This window comes from Terrapene carolina, unplaced genomic scaffold (assembly GCF_002925995.2).
Source record: "Terrapene carolina triunguis isolate 2854851 unplaced genomic scaffold, T_m_triunguis-2.0 Scaffold212, whole genome shotgun sequence".
NCBI lineage: Eukaryota > Metazoa > Chordata > Testudines > Emydidae > Terrapene > Terrapene triunguis.
Window position 1 is genome coordinate 4,075,406 of NW_020664563.1, and position 17,943 is coordinate 4,093,348.

Consider the following 17,943-nt stretch of genomic DNA (forward strand, 5'->3'; position numbering starts at 1 on the left):
TGCCCGCCCCTGAGTTAATGTAGCAAGCTGGTGGGTTTTGTGTCTCTCTGGAGGAACAAATGGCCCTTATAATTTCTCTGAACTGTCCAGGAGAGGGGTGGACTGGGAGTGTGTTTGGGTCACCTTGCTGGTTGTAATGAAGGCTGGTGGAAGCCAGAGAGGGACTGTAGACAGGCTTCTGGGGTCAGAGCTGCTGAACCAGGGCTGTCTAGCACAAGACACACAGGATGAGACCTGCATACTTGTCGGGTGGCTGTGAGCATCCCAGGCTGTGAGCTACAACAACAAAGCATTGTGAGGCACCCAGGGTTACAGGGCAAGTGGTGGCACAACCCCTGACTGTTCTGGATTGAACCCCACACTCCATTACATTTACACCCACTCATTAAGGCTGAGCCCAGTCCCTGAATCCCAATGTCTCTGCAGTTTAAGGGCTTCCCCTGTGCTCCTGCCTCAATTACCCCAGCAGCACCACCTCAATGTGCACTAGATCCAAGGCAGAAGTGCCATTTCAGGTACTGGTGCCCTAACTAGCAAGGGGCCAAGCAACCAGTAAAAGAGCAGTGAGAGTTTGGTCCAGTAGCCTACCATGGAGAACTCTTGACATATGTGTCCAGTCTCCCTCCTGCCGCTGAGACATTACAACCAATGGAATTATTGCATGCAGATTACCTATAGAGGAAGGGTGGTGACTGGTTATGTCTCATGTCACAATGGCCCCACTTAAACTTCCTGAGCTATTGCCACCTGTGCCTGTCTGTGGCCTTTATAATTATAACAGCTAGCAGCCTAAGGAATATTTAATGGAACCAAAGATCTCTAACACAACAGCAGACAAAATAATCAGCAGCCATAGTTGAGAGGGAGGAAATTCTCAACACATGAGCGGAAGTGGACGGTTACACTGGATGTGTGGTAAAGTTGCAGGGAGAAAATTAGAAACCAACAGAAATCAGATAATCACATTTTACTTAATCTCCTTTCTCTATGCAGAGAACAAGCATTTAAAAGTAAGCAAAAATTATAGCAAAGAGAGCAACGGCACCAACTATCTTAAACAAATAGGGCATTGAGGTGTGGTGAGTATAATCTTCTACTGCCCTGGTTTTCAAAGGTTTAATGATCCGCTCTCTCTGAGTCAGGATGGCTTTCCTGGCTCCATCCCACTTCCCTGGCCCTCTCAGGCGGTATTGGTACGGCGTGCAGGGGCCAAAGAAAACCTCCATGGCGAGCTTTGGATCCGTGAGGAAGAGAGACAGCAGGTTGGGCTTGACTCCTACCAGGCAGGCAAGTTCATCCATGTATTCGACATAATCCACTTGGATAGTGTGGCGCGGGCTTTTCACATACCTGAAACAAGAGAGAGAAGTGCGGGTGCCCTTGTAGCATGATAAAATGGAGACTGCACTGACCAGGAAATGACATTCCTGAGGGGCACCAAATTTGGAGAATTTCCTTCTCTGGAACTAATTCCCACTATAACTGGAATTAAAGGAAAAACTGGGTCACGATTCCATGTGAAGTCGTAACCCATGCCAGGTGGGTATAAGTGTCTTTGTCCCCTTCTAATGGCAGGTCTCCAGAAGAGATTTATAAGACTGCTAATGGAGTTTGCTCAATTGGTAAGATATGTGCTTGTAGCACTGAAAGCCCCGTCTTCAAACTCCACCATCAGTCCCATATAGGTTGGTTTTAAAAGTGGTGCCTAACGTGGGGCTCGAATGCCAGAAGATCTGACAGGCTTAGGAAGAACTTCTCCAGATGGGGGATATCTGTAGAGAGGGTGAGTCCTTGTCTCCTTCTATTTGCTGAAACAGGATTTTCTCCCCTATTTGCTGCTGGATTCAGCCACGATCTGGGGGATAGGCATGAGGATCATATTGCTTAGTTTTCTACAGCTATAATTTTATTACTTAATCTTTTTCTTTTATGTCATAAAAGAAGGAAAATAGAGATGGGAGAACAATTCCAGATCAAATAAATGTTTCCAGATAAATTTTAACGAAGAGAGCTAAGGCTGGAAATACCAGACTCTTTACAACAAATTGACACATCGGAGGTATTTTAGAGAATGATAGAAACTTAAGACATCCTCAGGGAAAAACTCCTTCCAAGCATGCCCAGTAATTATTACTTCACATAAAGGTTCCTACCGTTTTGACATTTCGTCTTTCTTCTGTGTAATATTGGCCATCATGTCGCTCGCTGTGGGCAACGTGATCTGCCCTAGAAGAGAAAAGCCAGAGTATGAGCAGAGATGTGTCTGGCTCCTTCAGCCATTTCCAGAAAGAGCTCTGTGCGTGGGGGGTGGAGGAAGTTGTTGTTTCCTACAGGAAGCACTGCATGCTGGGCTGGGAAGGCCGTGATGACTTTGTGTCCCCAAAGTTGCAGAGCTTGGAGCTTCTGGAACCCAGTGGGCAGCCTGATTCTCTGAGGGACGTGGGGGTTAGACAGTCTATCTTCAGGCCTGCTGACAGGGGAGGGGGCAAAGGGGGCAACTGCCCAGGGGCACCAGCAGCACAGCCGGCAGCAGCTCAATGGGCACCAGCCAACACAGGCGCAGCAGAGTCGAAATATCAGGTGGACCGTGTCCGTATGGGCGTGGTTTGTGCATCCGTGCACCAGCTGTTGCACATGGTTCAGCTCCTCACCCATGTGGCGACACCATGCTGAGCCTGGGGACCCATTGACTGTTCTGCCCTGGGGCCTGGAATTGGTGTCGGCAGGCCTGTCTATCTTTGTCAGGGAACTGCCTGGCTCTAGAGTTGAGATTCCTTCCCCAGAGCTGCAGTACTTCCTGTGACTCCTCTCCCCCATTTCCTGGGATGACACTTCCATGCTTCCAAAATGGGAGGAGCGAAGGCCCAACCACCTGGTGAGCAGCCATCCTGGAATACTTGGGATTGAAACAGCACTATGGTGGAGACGGATATGGGCTGGCTCATCATCATGGCACTCATACAGGTACTGTCTGCCACCCAACGCCAGCCCAGGGACTGCACAGCTCTGCTGAACTCAGCTAATACCATGTCAATCCAGCAAGGCCCTCTACTAACACAGGCTTAGGGTTTCAGAGAGCTCTATAATCCAGAGACCCCAGGCTATTTCCTGCATTTTGGTTCACGTACCCTTGAACACTTGTGTGGCCAAGCGACTCTGGAGTTCTGCAAGGGGCATGATGGCCCCCAGTGGCTGGATGAGGCCAATGAAAGCCAGAGTTGGCTTCTCCAGGTGAGGAGGGAAGATGAATTTATACAGGGAGACCTGGTTTTCGACCACTTTGACACAATCCTGGAGGAAGGGGAAAGAGAAGCTGTATCCTGTAGCGAAGAAAACTGCATCAATGTCCTCCTCTCTGGTGCCGTCTTCGAAGATGGCGCCGGTTTCAGTGAACTCCCTGATGTTCGGTTTCACCAGCACTTTGCCAGAGATGATGCGGTTTGGCAGGTCATCGTTGATGGTTGGGTGCTGGCTCATAATCCTGCATGGCAAAGAGAAGGTGTGTCAAGATCTGTCTGGACAAATGGCATACTCTGAAAGTAGGGGAGGATCAGTGTGATGGTCAGGTCTCCGCTCCTCTGTTACTAGAATTTGGCCTGGGCAGCACAGCCATGTTACTAGCAGCATGAGTGCAAAAAGCTGTTTGAAGGTGCTTGGTGTCCGTTATGGCTCCAGTAGCGTAACGGGCCCTTAAAGGGGGCAGAAACAGCCCCCTGAGATTATCCTCAGGCAGGAGGCACCGCATTATGGCCATTCTTCCCAATGGTTACAGGAAGGAGGGCGTGAGCTCTGAGGGTGCTCTAATTTACACTAACAGCTGGGTTGGGCCCTGCATGGTGGCAGAACACAGGAAACACAAAATCACCCTTCCACCCCTACCCCAAATGCAGTGATGGTAGAAGGGAAAAGTCAGGACCTAGGTGTTTTATATGTAACTCCTTCGATTTGCCATTCTACCCAGCAGGCTGAGGGGAATATCCCGTGTGTTTGAAAGCACCTGTGCTGAGGCCTTAGACCGTAGTGTGCGTGATTGAATCTTGCATTTGCTCTGTTCTCCGCCCATTGGTTAACCATGGATGTAGTCAACATCCTCTTGAAAAAGGCTTTAAACCTGGTGGAGAGCACTATGTCCACAGGGTACCCTTGCTCCGCAACACGATTCAGCACCCACGCCCCACGCCTGGTGCTGAGGAAGACCTAGATAGTGGAGAAAGACAGCTCTCTTGGACATTGACACATACTGTACTGCATCACACCACTTGGCACTTTGTGGCACTGGCAGGGATTGTTACTGTCATGAATTATTATCTGTGAGAGGGTGAGTAATACAGGCCTCAGGTGAGATCAAAGCTCCAGTGTGCTGGACACTTGTACAGCCACATTGTGAGGGATGTTCCTGCCCCAAAGAGCTGACAGTCTCAATCTTCATCCCTGCCCACTTGGCCCTGTTTCCCACTGGCATCCCCTCCATGCACATCTCCACTGACACCCCCTGCCTCTGACTCCCAGCTGTAGACTCACTGGAGGTTTTGGGGATCTCAGAGAGAAGCCTGGCTGGGACTGTGAGGAACCTCACTGAGCTGTGACCTTGGTCCCTGGTTGTGTAACAGAGCAGGGCTGCACATAGCAGGGTACAGCCAGTGCTCGGGGCTGACACCGCACTGCTATCTGTGGGCTCTGTGGTGTCACTGCCTATGCTGCACCATTGCTGAGAGCCCTGCTGTCAGGCTCTGGCTGGACATCTGCCACGCACCCAGAGCAGGGAGTGGCCATCCTTAGTCCACAGCTGTGTGCAACCCCAGTGAATGGCACTGTGGGATCACATAGAGGGCAGGCCTCAGCCTGGGACAGCTTTGGAAACGACTGGCAGATGCTTCCATGTCAGTACCCTTAACCCAGACATCACTGCACATACCCATAGGGGGCGACATGTCTCATTACAGGGACCTTCCCTGACCCTCCACCTCTGCTGTGCATCCTGTCACTGCTAGACACACCGATCCTCTGGGATGCCCTGGGGAACGCTGGGCCGCTAGTGGGGACATGGCTGGGCCGGCTATGAAATGGCTCTGGGTACTGGAGACCCTGTTCTCCTTGTTAAACCTTGCCACCTTTTCTTTCCTCTGCCCATAGTTCTGTTTCCTTCCTCTGCATTTATTTCCCCTGCAGCCCAAACCCTCTTGTATTGAAGCAACTGCTCCATTCTCCAAACTTTGGAGGCTCCTGACATCTTTCAACACAGTACCGAGCTCTTCCCTGGCACCGTCTGATTTCCTGCCACCTCTGGGCTCCTGCACAGCAGGTAGGGATGCTGCTGCAGGCGCCTCCCCATGACTCTATTCAAGGTTCAGGTAGGCAGGGGCAGATGGGCTAATGAGGAAGTGGGACATGCTACTCTGAGGGCACAGCATTGTGGGTAACCTGCTGGTTAGTGCACGTTGTGTCCCACCCTGTACCCAATCTACAGCGGCTAGGACTCTGCTACAGTCCCTAGCTATAGCACTGGTCTCTCTAGCTCCTGGTGGAGTGTAGATCTAGAAGGGCCTAGTTCCATCCCTGCTGTAGGCCAAGACAGCAGCTGCCATACAAGTAACAGCTGTAGGCAATTCCCTATGTCCATTACATCCACTCGGTAAGTGCAGATTGCCCATGATGACGCTTTGATACTAACTCTGATGAACCATATAAACTTTCATATCTCCTCTCTGCACTTAGGGGCTGCTTCAAATGGGAGTCTTTCCATTAACTTCAGCAGAGGCCCTTAGTTTGGGCATTTCTGGGGTTTGTGGTGTGGCGTATTGGTCGGTGCTGCTGCCTTTAGCCCAGTGAGGTGGGGGGGTGCTGCACTGTGCCATGAACGAGAGAGCCGTCCCTCCTGAACCAAACCTGATCAGCTTCATGGCTGAGCTCCACGGCCAGGTCCCCTCCCGAATTGCCAATGCCGATCACAATGACTCTCTTCCCCGAGAACTCCTGAGGGTTCTTGTAATCCCGGCTGTGGGAGTAGCGGCCTTTGAACTTTTCAATCCCTGCCAGGAGAGAGCAGAGCAGCTCAGGCTCTGGGTGCTAGGGGTGAGCTAGCGTGTTTGGCCTGTGTCTTTGCCAACTTGAACATTGTGGTTCTGGAGCTCAACACAAACAGTGAGGGGGATATCCTCTGTTTAGGGGAGACAGTGTGGGTGGGGACCAGAGTGACATTCTGGGCTGCACCTCTAAGAGGTGCACCATAGACCTATCAGCCCAGAGGAAGAGTCGAGCGAAGATAGGTTGAAGCCACTCTTCCACCTTCCTGACCCTGAACTGCTCTGGGAGGCTGGAGATGCCCCCAATCTATCTAAGTTATGGCAGTTCCCCAAGTTCTTCTATTAGCCACAGTGCTGATTGCTACATCTCCACCCTGAGGATAAACCCACTGTCAGCCTGTCCCCTGGTACGCCCCCCCCAAGCCAGGGATTGTACAGGCCTCCTGGTTGGAGGCAGCCATATAGCTATCTTCTGCAGCGCTTGCACGAGGGGAACTGTGCCCCAGCTGGAACTGGGCCTTTCGGAGCTCTCTACACTGCTCTGGCCATGTACCCGGTTTAAAGGAGCTGGTGTGTGGGTTGGAGCCTTGCCTCAGAGTAATAAGGGAGTGAGAGGCTGTGGGGATATGGAGCAAAGAAGGGAAGGGGTAAAACGAATACAAGAGACTCTGCTGTAGCAGCTAAGCTTTCAGGGGGGTCTTCCCTCCTGCCCCAGCATAGATTCATAGACTTTAAGGCCAGAAGGGATCATGATGGCATATTATCTGACCTCCTGCACACTGAAGGCCACAGAACCGCTCCTGTAATAGACCCATAACCTCTGGCTGAGTTACTGAAGTCCTCAAATCATGATTTAAAGGCTTAAGTTACACAGAATCCACCATTTACACTAGTTTAAAACTTGCAAATGGCACATGGCCCGTGCTGCACAGGAAGGTGAAAAACTGCCAGGGTCTCTGCCAATCTGATCTGTGGGGAAATTACTTTCCAACCCCAAATATGGTGATCAGTTAAACCCTGAGCATATGGGCAAGACCTACCAGCTAGACAACTGGGAAAGAACAACTCTATCAGTAACTCCTCCCATCTAGTGTCCCATCACCAGCCACTGGAGATGTTTGCTGCTAGCAGTTGTGTATCAGCTATATTCCATTGTAGGCAGTCTCATCATACCATCTCCTCCATAAACTTATCAAGCACCATCCTGAGGCCAGTTAGGTTTTTTGCCCCCACTGCTCCCCTTGGTAGGCTCTTCCAGAAGTTCACTCCTCTAAGGGTTACAAACCTTTGTCTAATTTCAAGCCTAAACTTGCTGATGGCCAGTTTATATGCATTTGTTCTTGTGTCCACACGATACTTAACTTAAATAACTCCTCTTCTCCCGCTCTAGTATTTATCCCTCTGATGTATTTATAGAAAGCAATTGTATGTCCCCTCAGCCTTCTTTTGGTTAAGCCAAAAAAGCCAAGCTTTTTCTCATAAGATTCCTCTGATCATCCTAGTAGCCCTTCTCTGCACCGGTTCCAGTTTGAATACATTTTCCTTAAAGACTGGAGACCAGAACTGCACACAGTATTCCAGATGAGGTCTCACCAGTGCCTTGTATAATGGCACTAACATTCCCCTGTCTCTACTGGAAATATCTTGCATACATCCTAGGACTGCATTAGCCTTTTTCACAACCACATTACATTGGCAGCTTAGTCATCCCGTGATCAACCAATATTAGATCTTTCTCCTCCTCCTGTCTCTTCGAACTGATAGCAAAAATTCTTGTTGTTAGTCCCTAAGTGCATGACCTTGCACTTTGCAGTATTAAATTTCACACAGCACAGGTTGGCCTGTGGCTGTAACACCAGAGGTTCTGAATAGCTGGAGTGGCAGATGGGAAGGAGCACGGGGTCACCAATACAAAAGTTTGAGAACCACTGCCATAGCGCTATGTGACTGCTGTATCTGCTCTTCTCCCCCCACTGGCATGTTCCTGAGTGGCTCTCTGTATCTGCTGTGCTGCCTGTGGCATTGGAAGCTACGTAACCATTTGGGCTTTGAGTCCTCTGAATTGCACCTTTCAGTGTCTCAGGGGGCTGTCGGGCTGCCATCTGGTGCAGATCCTTTGCTGCTGTCATGCACTGGCATACTCCTGAAATGGGAGAAGCGCCAGGCGGTGGCTGACACGCTTGGCAGCAGTTCCGTGGTTACAGTAACTGGAATAGTTATGAGTGGATAATCATAGAACCCTAGGGTTCCAGAGCCGGAAGGGACTGTTGGGGCCCATGAGTCCAGCCCAGGACTAATGTGTGTCCCAGGACCAGCCCAGGAGCACGTGCTCATTGCTTTCCCTCTGCTTATCCCTTTGGAAAGTCACTGCTCTGCTAAGGCCCTTTCCCTTCCACTCTGCGACGTACCTGGGAAGGAGTCCAGTGGCAGATGGGCGTTGGTGTGATGGCCACTGCACACCATGATCCCATCGAAGACGGCCGACTCCTGCTTCCCCTCGGACTCCGTGACAACATCCCATTGGCCCGTGGAGGAGAAATCCGGGCGCTTTGTCACACTGACCACAGTGGTCTGGTAGGAAAAGGGCACTCACAGAGCTGGCACCAGGAAATTTCATCCTTGACACTAACCTCCTCCCCGTGCTTGAGTCAGCAACCCAGCCAGGAAGCACAAGGCCAGCGCACAGCTGGGACCAGCAGCAGGAGGCCAGTTGGGCTCTGCTGGGTTTTGCCTCATGGCCTCTGCGGATTCACTGGCTCCCACAGGGAATGGGGCTGCAGCAGCTCCTGGGACCTGGGCTGTAACTTCGGCCAGGCAGCCCCCAGACAAAAGGAGGTCCCAGAACAGCCCCTCCAGCTCTCCCTGTTCCATGAGTGTGAGATGTTTCCTCATCGGGGGGGATTCTTTCATCCAGGTCTTGCACACCTGTGCGTTCACGTACACACTCACACACTAACAAACACATACACAGTCCTACCCCTGCTAGCTGGGCCAGCTCTCCTCACCTTGAAGCGAATGTATTTCAGAAGGTCGAAGTGGTCGGCGTACATGCGGAAATACTTCATGATTTTGGAGTTGTGCATGTAGTTGGGGAAATCATCCGGGATGGGGAAGTCACTGAAGCACATCATCTCCTTGGAGGTGTTGATGATGACAGATTTGTAGATGCTGGCTCTGCCCTCTTCGGGATTCTCCTGCAGGAGCAACAGAACATGGACATTACTTTTGAATATTGACTCTGGAAAGTAAAGCTGTAGTGATGAAGGCGGCATGAAGCCACAGGTGGTGTGATCTCCCCTAATATGTGATCTCCCCAGATGTTGCCGTGGCAGCCTCCCTGCTCTGCATAAATACACCTTGAGCATCCTATACATTTTACTTCAACCTGCCAACACACATGACACACCTTTTCCTTTACCCCATCCCCATCGCATGCACAGCCTCAGCCCCCATCACCCCATTCTCACCTCTTGGTCACACACAAACACCCTCCATGCCCTATGTTGACACCACACCCTCTGGACCGCTTCTTCTGCTGGCATTTGCCAGGATGTCCCTGTCTCCCCGTGATGGTGCGAATGATCCACACCGAGGGTGTGGCAGGGAGAGAGATTTGCAATCGACGCACGCAGACAGGCAGCCCTACGATGGCCTGGTGAGGGTGAGCCACACAGCAGAAGTTCACTGGGGCAGAGGAAGCTGGAGAGGAAGCCTGTCACTTGCTTCCCACCTGCTTGTGCCCTATTGGACATCAATCAATGTTTTGCCACTGAATTCAGTGGGAGCAGGACGGGCCCTCTGTCTGAAGGGAGCCTGCGGATTCTGGCAGCAGTGCTGTGAGAGAAACCTTCACTCGCCTGTGAAAGGAACGTTGTCCCATTTCCGGATAAGTCTGGTTTGTTCTTCTCCAACCTAAAGGATTTGCTATGAGCTGAAGCCCCTCTGCGCTGGCCCTTCCCCTCCAGCCTCCTAGCAACCCGATCATCAGAAGCAAGGGCCTGATCCAGAGCCCATTGAAATCAATGGGAGTCTTTCCACTGACTTCAATGTGCCTTGGATCAGGCCCTAAACCCGAGCCATAATAGCACTCTGGGTGAGGTGACTGCATCCTCCAGATGGGTGGAAAAGACCCTCGCCAGCAACTATGTCACCCTGCAGCCTCCTCTGGACAAGCACCTTGTTAATACCTGCACACACCCAGGGTACTCTGTATAGAATATCATTCCAGGATTGTCACTGTGAACCCTAGAATGTCTGCTGGGTCAGTGTGAAGTGATGGGAACAGCTACAAGCATGGTGGAGAGCTCTTCGTGCTCACACTATCACCAGGTTCAGACATCACTGCGACTGACAGTCTGTTACCGTCCTGCTTTTAAATTTCTCAGCCATTTTTGGCTTTTTTACACACAGGGGGACTTTAGGAATTACACCTGTGTGACAGTATGGGCTTTCATCTGGTAGAAATAATAATACGATTTGATACTTAGATTGCAGTCTCTTTGGAGCAGGGACTGTATTTTTGTTCTGAATTTGTACAGCACCTGACACAAGAGGGTCCTGATGCTTGACAGTGACTGCTTGGTGCTGTTGCAATACAAATAATAAATAATAGCCAGAATTAAGAAAAGCACCCAAACTCACGATGAACTCAAACCTACCTTGAACCTCCAGAGCCCCCCAATATCTTCACTTCTCTCGAAGCAAGTGGGCTCCAGCCCATCATCCAAACAGCATTTAATGGTGCACAGTCCACTGGATCCACCGCCGATGACTGCAATCCTCTTCTTGGCCATGGCCATCTGTCTCAGGAGGAGGTGCCGAGAGTTGTAGAGGGATTCTGGGAAGGGAAAATGTACCTCTTCTTTTCACATCACTTACAGATTTACCTCAGGAAGAATCCCTACAACTTCTGCATGAGCCAAGCAGTCCAGCAAAGGAATCCCTCCCAGAAACAGCTTTGTTCTTTGTATTCTCTAACCCCTAGGCACTGGATCAGCCAAAGATACTAAACCGCAGTAAGCGCTTGTCTCCATGGGGAAGTTATTCTGGAATAAGGTTGGGGTGAATATAAAGGGCTATAGCTATTCCGCAGTAACTCTCTGCGTGGACAATTGTATTTCGGAATAAGTGTGTCCCCATGGGGAGTCATTCCGGAAGAGTTATAGTGGGATAGTTATTCCCGGACACCTATTCTGGTCAGTTTTCCTGTGCAGACAATCCTAAGGCTCTTTGATCTGGAATGGTCATGGCAGATTGTAAACTGTTCCTAACAGGGACTGTCTCTTCTTTTATGTTTGTACAGCACAAACATAGCACAGTGGGGTGAAGGGGGAGGGATGTCCTGATCGTGTCTCGGTGCTATTGCACAGGTCTAAGAACAAAGTAACCTAAACTTCATCCCCTTGTGCAAATGGACACTCAGTTTATTAGGAGAACTGCCCTTGGCAAAATATGTCACAGGTTGGTGTCTATGGTTTTCAATGCAAGATGGCAACAAATGAAAGCTAACACAGAGCCATGTAACAGAAAATAGAGTATCTCTTTATGCAGCTCTTTTAAATCCTAACTAATGCAAGTCTCCATGCAAAATGTCCAGTCCTCTTTGGAATCTTGCTACAGAAAGATTAAAACAGCTAAATGTGGATTAAGTAAGGCCGGGGTGAGGAATATGATAATACAAGATTAAGCACAAAGGGGACATCTATATTGCAGTCATGGGGTGTGATTGCAGATACGGTTTTACCCAGGCTTCCAGGCAGGCTTTGTCACAGTTTCACTGCTCCGGTACCTAAGCTAGCTAGATTAAAGCTAGCTCTAATATGTCTGCACATGCTGCAGTCACCCCTGATTGCAGTAGACACATACACTGTGATGGAGAAGATTTATTTAGTGGAATCCAAGTGGGTGAAATGGGCAGAAACTGAGGAAAAGACAAATAAGGTTAAATATAAGCTTTCTGGCAGTGAGGACTACAAAACCACAGAGCAGGGGAAACAATAGAAGTCCCATTTAAAACTGGGCTGGAGAATGCAATTAAAAAAACCACCATAGGGAAAAAAATCTGACTCTGGTCAGGACTGAGAGGAGAGCATGGGAGTCTGGGCAAGCTGACCTCCTGGGTCTTATTTCTGTCATTCTAAAGGAAGATTATTGTGCAGGAAAAGGCTGCTGATCAGTGCTCACTCTGAACAGAACGAGTGCCAGTGACAGAGACAACATAGACACATTTGGCAGGATACACCTTGCCATAAATCTCCCACTGGCTTCAACCTAGCACCAAGAAGGACAGCAGAAACCCTGGTAGGTGCATCTTCTCCGTGCCTAAGGCAGGATTCCACAGGCAATGTTGGGTGTGGGCTGGGGACAGGCAGTGGGGTCCATAACTGTGCAGGATGCAATGATCGTGACACCTTGTTTAATTGGCCTCTCTCCTCCCGTCCAAGGCAGGATTTGTTTAGAAAGCTCATCTTGCCCGAGTAAGACGGATGGCAGGGTCCGGTCCCAAAGCTGTCTCCTGGTGTGCAAACAAGGGCTAATGTCACCTCTGACAGGCAAGAGGCAAGGGCCTAGATTTTCAGAGGAGACCAGTGATTTGGGAGGATGAGCTGGAGTCACCTTAAAACTGGCTGGGTAACCGTACTCAGAGAGTTGTTATTAATGGTTCCCAATCCTGCTGGAAAGGTATAACAAGTGGGGTTCCGCAGGGGTCTGTTCTGGGACCGGCTCTGTTCAATATCTTCATTAACGACTTAGATATTGGCATAGAAAGTACGCTTATTAAGCTTGCAGATGATACCAAACTGGGAGGGATTGCAACTGCTTTGGAGGATAGGGTCATAATTCAAAATGATCTGGACAAATTGGAGAAATGGTCTGAGGTAAACAGGATGAAGTTTAACAAAGACAAATGCAAAGTGCTCCACTTAGGAAGGAACAATCAGTTTCACACATACAGAATGGGAAGAGACTGTCTAGGAAGGAGTACGGCAGAAAGGGATCTAGGGGTTATAGTGGACCACAAGCGAAGTATGAGTCAAAAGTGTGATGCTGTTGCAAAAAAAGCAAACATGATTCTGGGATGTATTAACAGGTGTGTTGTGAGCAAGACACGAGAAGTCATTCTTCTGCTCTACTCTGCGCTGGTTAGGCCTCAACTGGAGTATTGTGTCCAGTTCTGGGCACTGCATTTCAAGAAAGATGTGGAGAAATTGGAGAGGGTCCAGAGAAGAGCAACAAGAATGATTAAAGGTCTTGAGAACATGACCTATGAAGGAAGGCTGAAAGAACTGGGTTTGTTTAGTTTGGAAAAGAGAAGACAGAGGGGACATGATAGCAGTTTTCAGGTATCTAAAAGGGTGTCATAAGGAGGAGGTAGAAAACGTGTTCACCTTAGCCTCTAAGGATAGAACAAGAAGCAATGGGCTTAAACTGCAGCAAGGGAGGTTTAGGTTAGACATTAGGAAAAAGTTCCTAATGGTTAAACACTGGAATAAATTGCCTAGGGAGGTTGTGGAATCTCCATCTCTGGAGATATTTAAGAGTAGGTTAGATAAATGTCTATCAGGGATGGTCTAGACAGTATTTGGTCCTGCCATGAGAGCAGGCGACTGGACTTGATGACCTCTCGAGGTCCCTTCCAGTCCTAGAATGTATGAATCTAAAAGGACATGATGTTGAGAGAGTGTTGTGCACCCACCCTCTGAAATCCAGCCCCTTTAAGGTGTCTCTAGTCAGGCTCCCCAAATGAATAGTCACTTCTAAAACTCTTGGCCATACTGTAAAGCCCCCACTATCCCAACAGACATTGAAGACCCACAGATGCTAGGATTCTACAATCCTTCTGCGCAGTTCCTCAAAACTCCCGGCCAAACCCATAATCCGACACTTCTGTGCTATTCCACACGACACTGCACCTACTACAGAAACAGCACCTAGGTAAGTCAGTCCAGCACAGACACTACCACGTACCTGCTCTCCCGAGTAGCTGCTGGGTCAGCAGTGCTGCCAGAGTCCACGCAGTCAATTTCTGCCTTCTATCCTTTGTTCCGGAGCTGTACTCTTGCTACTGTATAAGTAACACATTAACTTGGCATCTGTTAATTGCTAACCCAGATTTACCTCCATGAGTTAAAAAATAATTTCCTATCTTGCAAACACCAGACACTTGTCAGACTAAATCACATGTTTCACTAACTCATGGTAAATGAACATAGGTGTCAGATGATTTTACTCAGAGCAAACTATGGGGGCATTTGGGGAAGGAGATGCTAGACATTTAGTGAGTCAGCTGTGGGGTGCTGCTTGTGGTGTACGGACAGTGTGGCAGTGGCAAGGGTGTGCCTCTGCGTGGAGGAGCAGAAGGTGTGTAGTGACGCATGGATTCATTTTTCATTCCCGTGCATGTACTGTTATGCTGGAAGGTGCAATGACTACCATCAATCACAGACCTGGTTAAAGAACAGGTGTCCTTGTACCAATATGCACTGGCATATGAGTCAAAGTTTCTCCCCAAGCATTTGTGCTAATCAAACCTGGTTGCACAAATATTCATGGAAAAATGAACAACAAACCATGCAAACAGGAATCAAACCAGGAGTCAGAGTTCCCCACGGTGTTTACAGATAACTTCCCCTGTTCACCCAGCTCCAGTGCTCAACCCTCTTGTACCCCCCTTCCTTTACAGACAGATGCTGCAGGGGCTTCCTCCTGGTGAGATCCTTGTCCATCTCAGTGTGCAAGTGCTTTGGGTCTTCAGATAAAGCTTCCACCCAGCTCTAGTGATGAGGTCAGAAATGGTGATGTCGAGATCACTGCTTCCTCTGGTGGGAGGGAATGAAGGAAATCTCTGCCCTTCTCATGCACGTGGTATGACCTAGAAGGAAACACCTCCCTTCTCCCCCTAGTAGGGATACAACAGCAGCTGCAGAGACCTGCTGGCTCCACACAACAGTGAAAAAATCCCTATCAAACCCAAATACTTCAGTGCACAGACAGTTACCCCCGGTGAGAGAGAGAACGAACCCACATGTTAGTCACGTCACTTAATGCACGCTGGGACAGTGCTCAGACACTATGGTGGTATAGGAACCTATAGCGAACAGAATGGAGTTTTTGGGAGCAGGACTCTTCCTGTTGGGTTGCCAGAGCCTCTGTGTTTTTGGTTCATCATAGAGGTTCATTTCTCTTTCATTCAAATGCATCGTCTTGGATAACGAGTTCCTCTAAAGACTTGCCTCCCCTCAGTAACATTTTCAAGAGTGCCTTAGTGACTTTAGGAGCCCAAGTCCCATTTACCAAGAGTTATCTAGTCATCTAGGGGCCCAAATCTCACTGCAAGTCAATCTCGCTGCACATCCCATGTGCCTCATCACTTGAGAACAAGACTTAGGCTCCTAAGGCACTTGAGTGCTTTGGAAAATGTTGCCTCCTGTATACACCGCTCTACCACTCGCTCCCAGACAACCAAATGCATGGGAGGCATCAGCACCTGTATGAACAGCAGCTGACTGAAGCTAATCCCAGTCAAGATTGAGGTGAAGTTGGAGGGGACAGTGAACTTCTAGAACTTCCAGTCCCCAGGACAATGCTCTCTGTGAAGGGTGTCTGCCTTCAGCTTATCAAATTGGTCTGCAACGTTGGGGTCTCCCTGGACTCTGCTGCCAGTCACACAAACAGCTACAGCTTGGGAAAGGCTGGCCTGGCCAGGCGATATCATCTCTTCCTCTGGGACTTGGCCCTGGGGATTTACAGAGTTTTGAGCTCCTCGTTTAATTATTGCAATGCAGCATCCCAAGGAATGAAACTGCTCCAAATGCAGCAGCCCACTTAGTTAGCAGCCCAGGCTGCTGAGATTGCATGACCCCAATGCTTCATTCCCTGTGCAGGGTTCCGGTTGAATACTGAGTCCAGTTTGAGGCTGCTGCCCTGATGTTCAACGCCCTCCATGAAAGTGGCCCAAGCTACATAAGGGCCTAGCTCAGTCTCCATGACTGCTACATTTCACTGTCCATTGCCACCCACATGGGTGAGACCAAGGAGTGTTGGAGACAGAGCTGTAACTAGCTATTTTTGCGCCCAAGGCAAGAATATAAAATTGCACCCCCCCAGCGCTGCTGAGCCCCCCCCAAAACACACACACACACACACACCCAGTGCCGCCCACCCCGCGGAAACAAACCCATCTTCCACTATCCTTGCCTTCCCAAACTGCTGACTAGATAAAGCCATCAGCTCACAAGGCTGCCTAGGCTCATCCAGACTTTCCTTACCAGGCACATTGCCACTCCCAGCAGATAAACTGCTGCTCTTCTCACTACACTGAGCTACTTCCAGCAAATCACAGTTACCCTTTTCAGATTCACTTTTACAAGCTGTACTAGCTAACAATCCATCACCCATGCAAAATCTACTCTTTCCTTCCTCAGTTAGGGCTTTCACCTGACCATCCACTTTAATCTGCTCCTGAGAAACATTTTCCTGACCAATGAGCTCTTTCTGATCTTGATCTATCTCCAGATTTACTTCTGAGACATTAGACAGACATTCAGAAACTTCATTTACAAACAGCTCTTCTCCTCAGACAATCCTCTGGAGAAACCCTCCCCAGGAAAATCATTGCCCACGATAGACACAGGTTTAAGATCATTCCTGTCCTGTGACTGGCTACCTGGACTGAACAAAGCTTTAACATTTTCCCCAATCAAAAGATCCTTAGGCAATAACTTCCTTATAACTATAACTTCATGCTGAGTACCATTCCATTCAAGGTGGATTCTGGCCAAAGGCACACTTACAGTAAACTCATAGAGGACTACAACATTCACACTCTGATTTGGTAAGTAATCTTCCTTTTTGACAAGAACTGCTTTAACAAGAGTGATGTTAGAAGCCATAATTTGCCCTAAACAGCTTTTACCATTGACTTTTACACTCTCTATGAATTTTTCATTACCACTCCCATACATAGTATTGGCACAAGTTATGGAGCTACCCTCTACTGAACACACAGTAACAGCATTTACATAAAAGGTGGCAGTGTTGGGGTACATTTGGTTACACCCAGACAACTGCTCAGAGTTATACAACATACCAACATTGTTATAAACTGGTCTTTCAAGAGGATACAGTTTCTGCTGTTCTTCCCTTGCTTTTTTGACTTGGAGCTAAAGTCTTTCCACTTTTGCCTCCTGCCTTCTGATTACTGGCCATTAACAGATTTCTCAGTTCTTGATTTGTAGCTTTCTTTCTAAACCTTATCCCCTTTTCTGAACACAAATCTTTCAGGGCTTTTTTGTCAAGGTCCTCATATGCTCTTTGCTCATCCATTGCAACTGCTCTTTAACCAACCAAACTCTCAATCCCAAAATTCAAATTTGGATAGCGTGGGGTTCTGACCCAAAGCTTAACTGACCCAGTTCTGTGGATCCTAGCACGACTACGCCACTGTAACGATGTTGGTTCTGGCGGGACCCAACTGAGAGTAACAGTTCAGGACAAATTGCTTAAAACAGGGCAGTTACAGCCCAAGGCTGGGGTTTTTCCACCTCTAAGGCAAACCAAACCAGTCAGACAAAGAGGACTTTGGTCTCACCCCACTCGCTAACCACAAGTCATACAATCAATTCCCTTAGACACGCCAGTTTCCCAGTATCACCACCAGTGCCACTCGTTATGGGGATGAATGGTTATGAAAACCAATACCCCAGTAAAAGATAAAGGGTTCTCCCAATCCCAAAGGACCAAGCCCCAGACCTGGGCCAATATACAAACCAGATCTTACCCACAAATCACGCCATTGCCAATCCTTTAGAATCTAAAATCTAAAGGTTTATTCATAAAAGAAAAAAAATATAGATGAGAGCTAGAATTGGTTAAATGGAATCAATTACATACAGTAATGGCAAAGTTCTTGGTTCAGGCT

General features: G+C 48.8%; 1 protein-coding gene across 1 annotated transcript; it reads right to left on the minus strand.

The window, feature by feature from the left end:
- Nucleotides 1–951: 951 nt before the first annotated feature.
- On the minus strand, nt 952–14,064 carry LOC113407549 (dimethylaniline monooxygenase [N-oxide-forming] 5-like). The gene is made up of 9 exons (XM_026656182.1): nt 13,992–14,064; nt 10,682–10,860; nt 9,029–9,217; nt 8,432–8,594; nt 5,887–6,029; nt 3,998–4,197; nt 3,129–3,481; nt 2,154–2,226; nt 952–1,350 (listed from the first exon to the last, which is right to left on the minus strand). The coding sequence occupies exons 2-9, from the start codon at nt 10,820–10,822 to the stop codon at nt 1,005–1,007; spliced, it is 1,608 nt and encodes a 535-aa protein (XP_026511967.1). The 5' UTR covers nt 10,823–10,860; nt 13,992–14,064; the 3' UTR covers nt 952–1,004.
- Nucleotides 14,065–17,943: the final 3,879 nt, after the last annotated feature.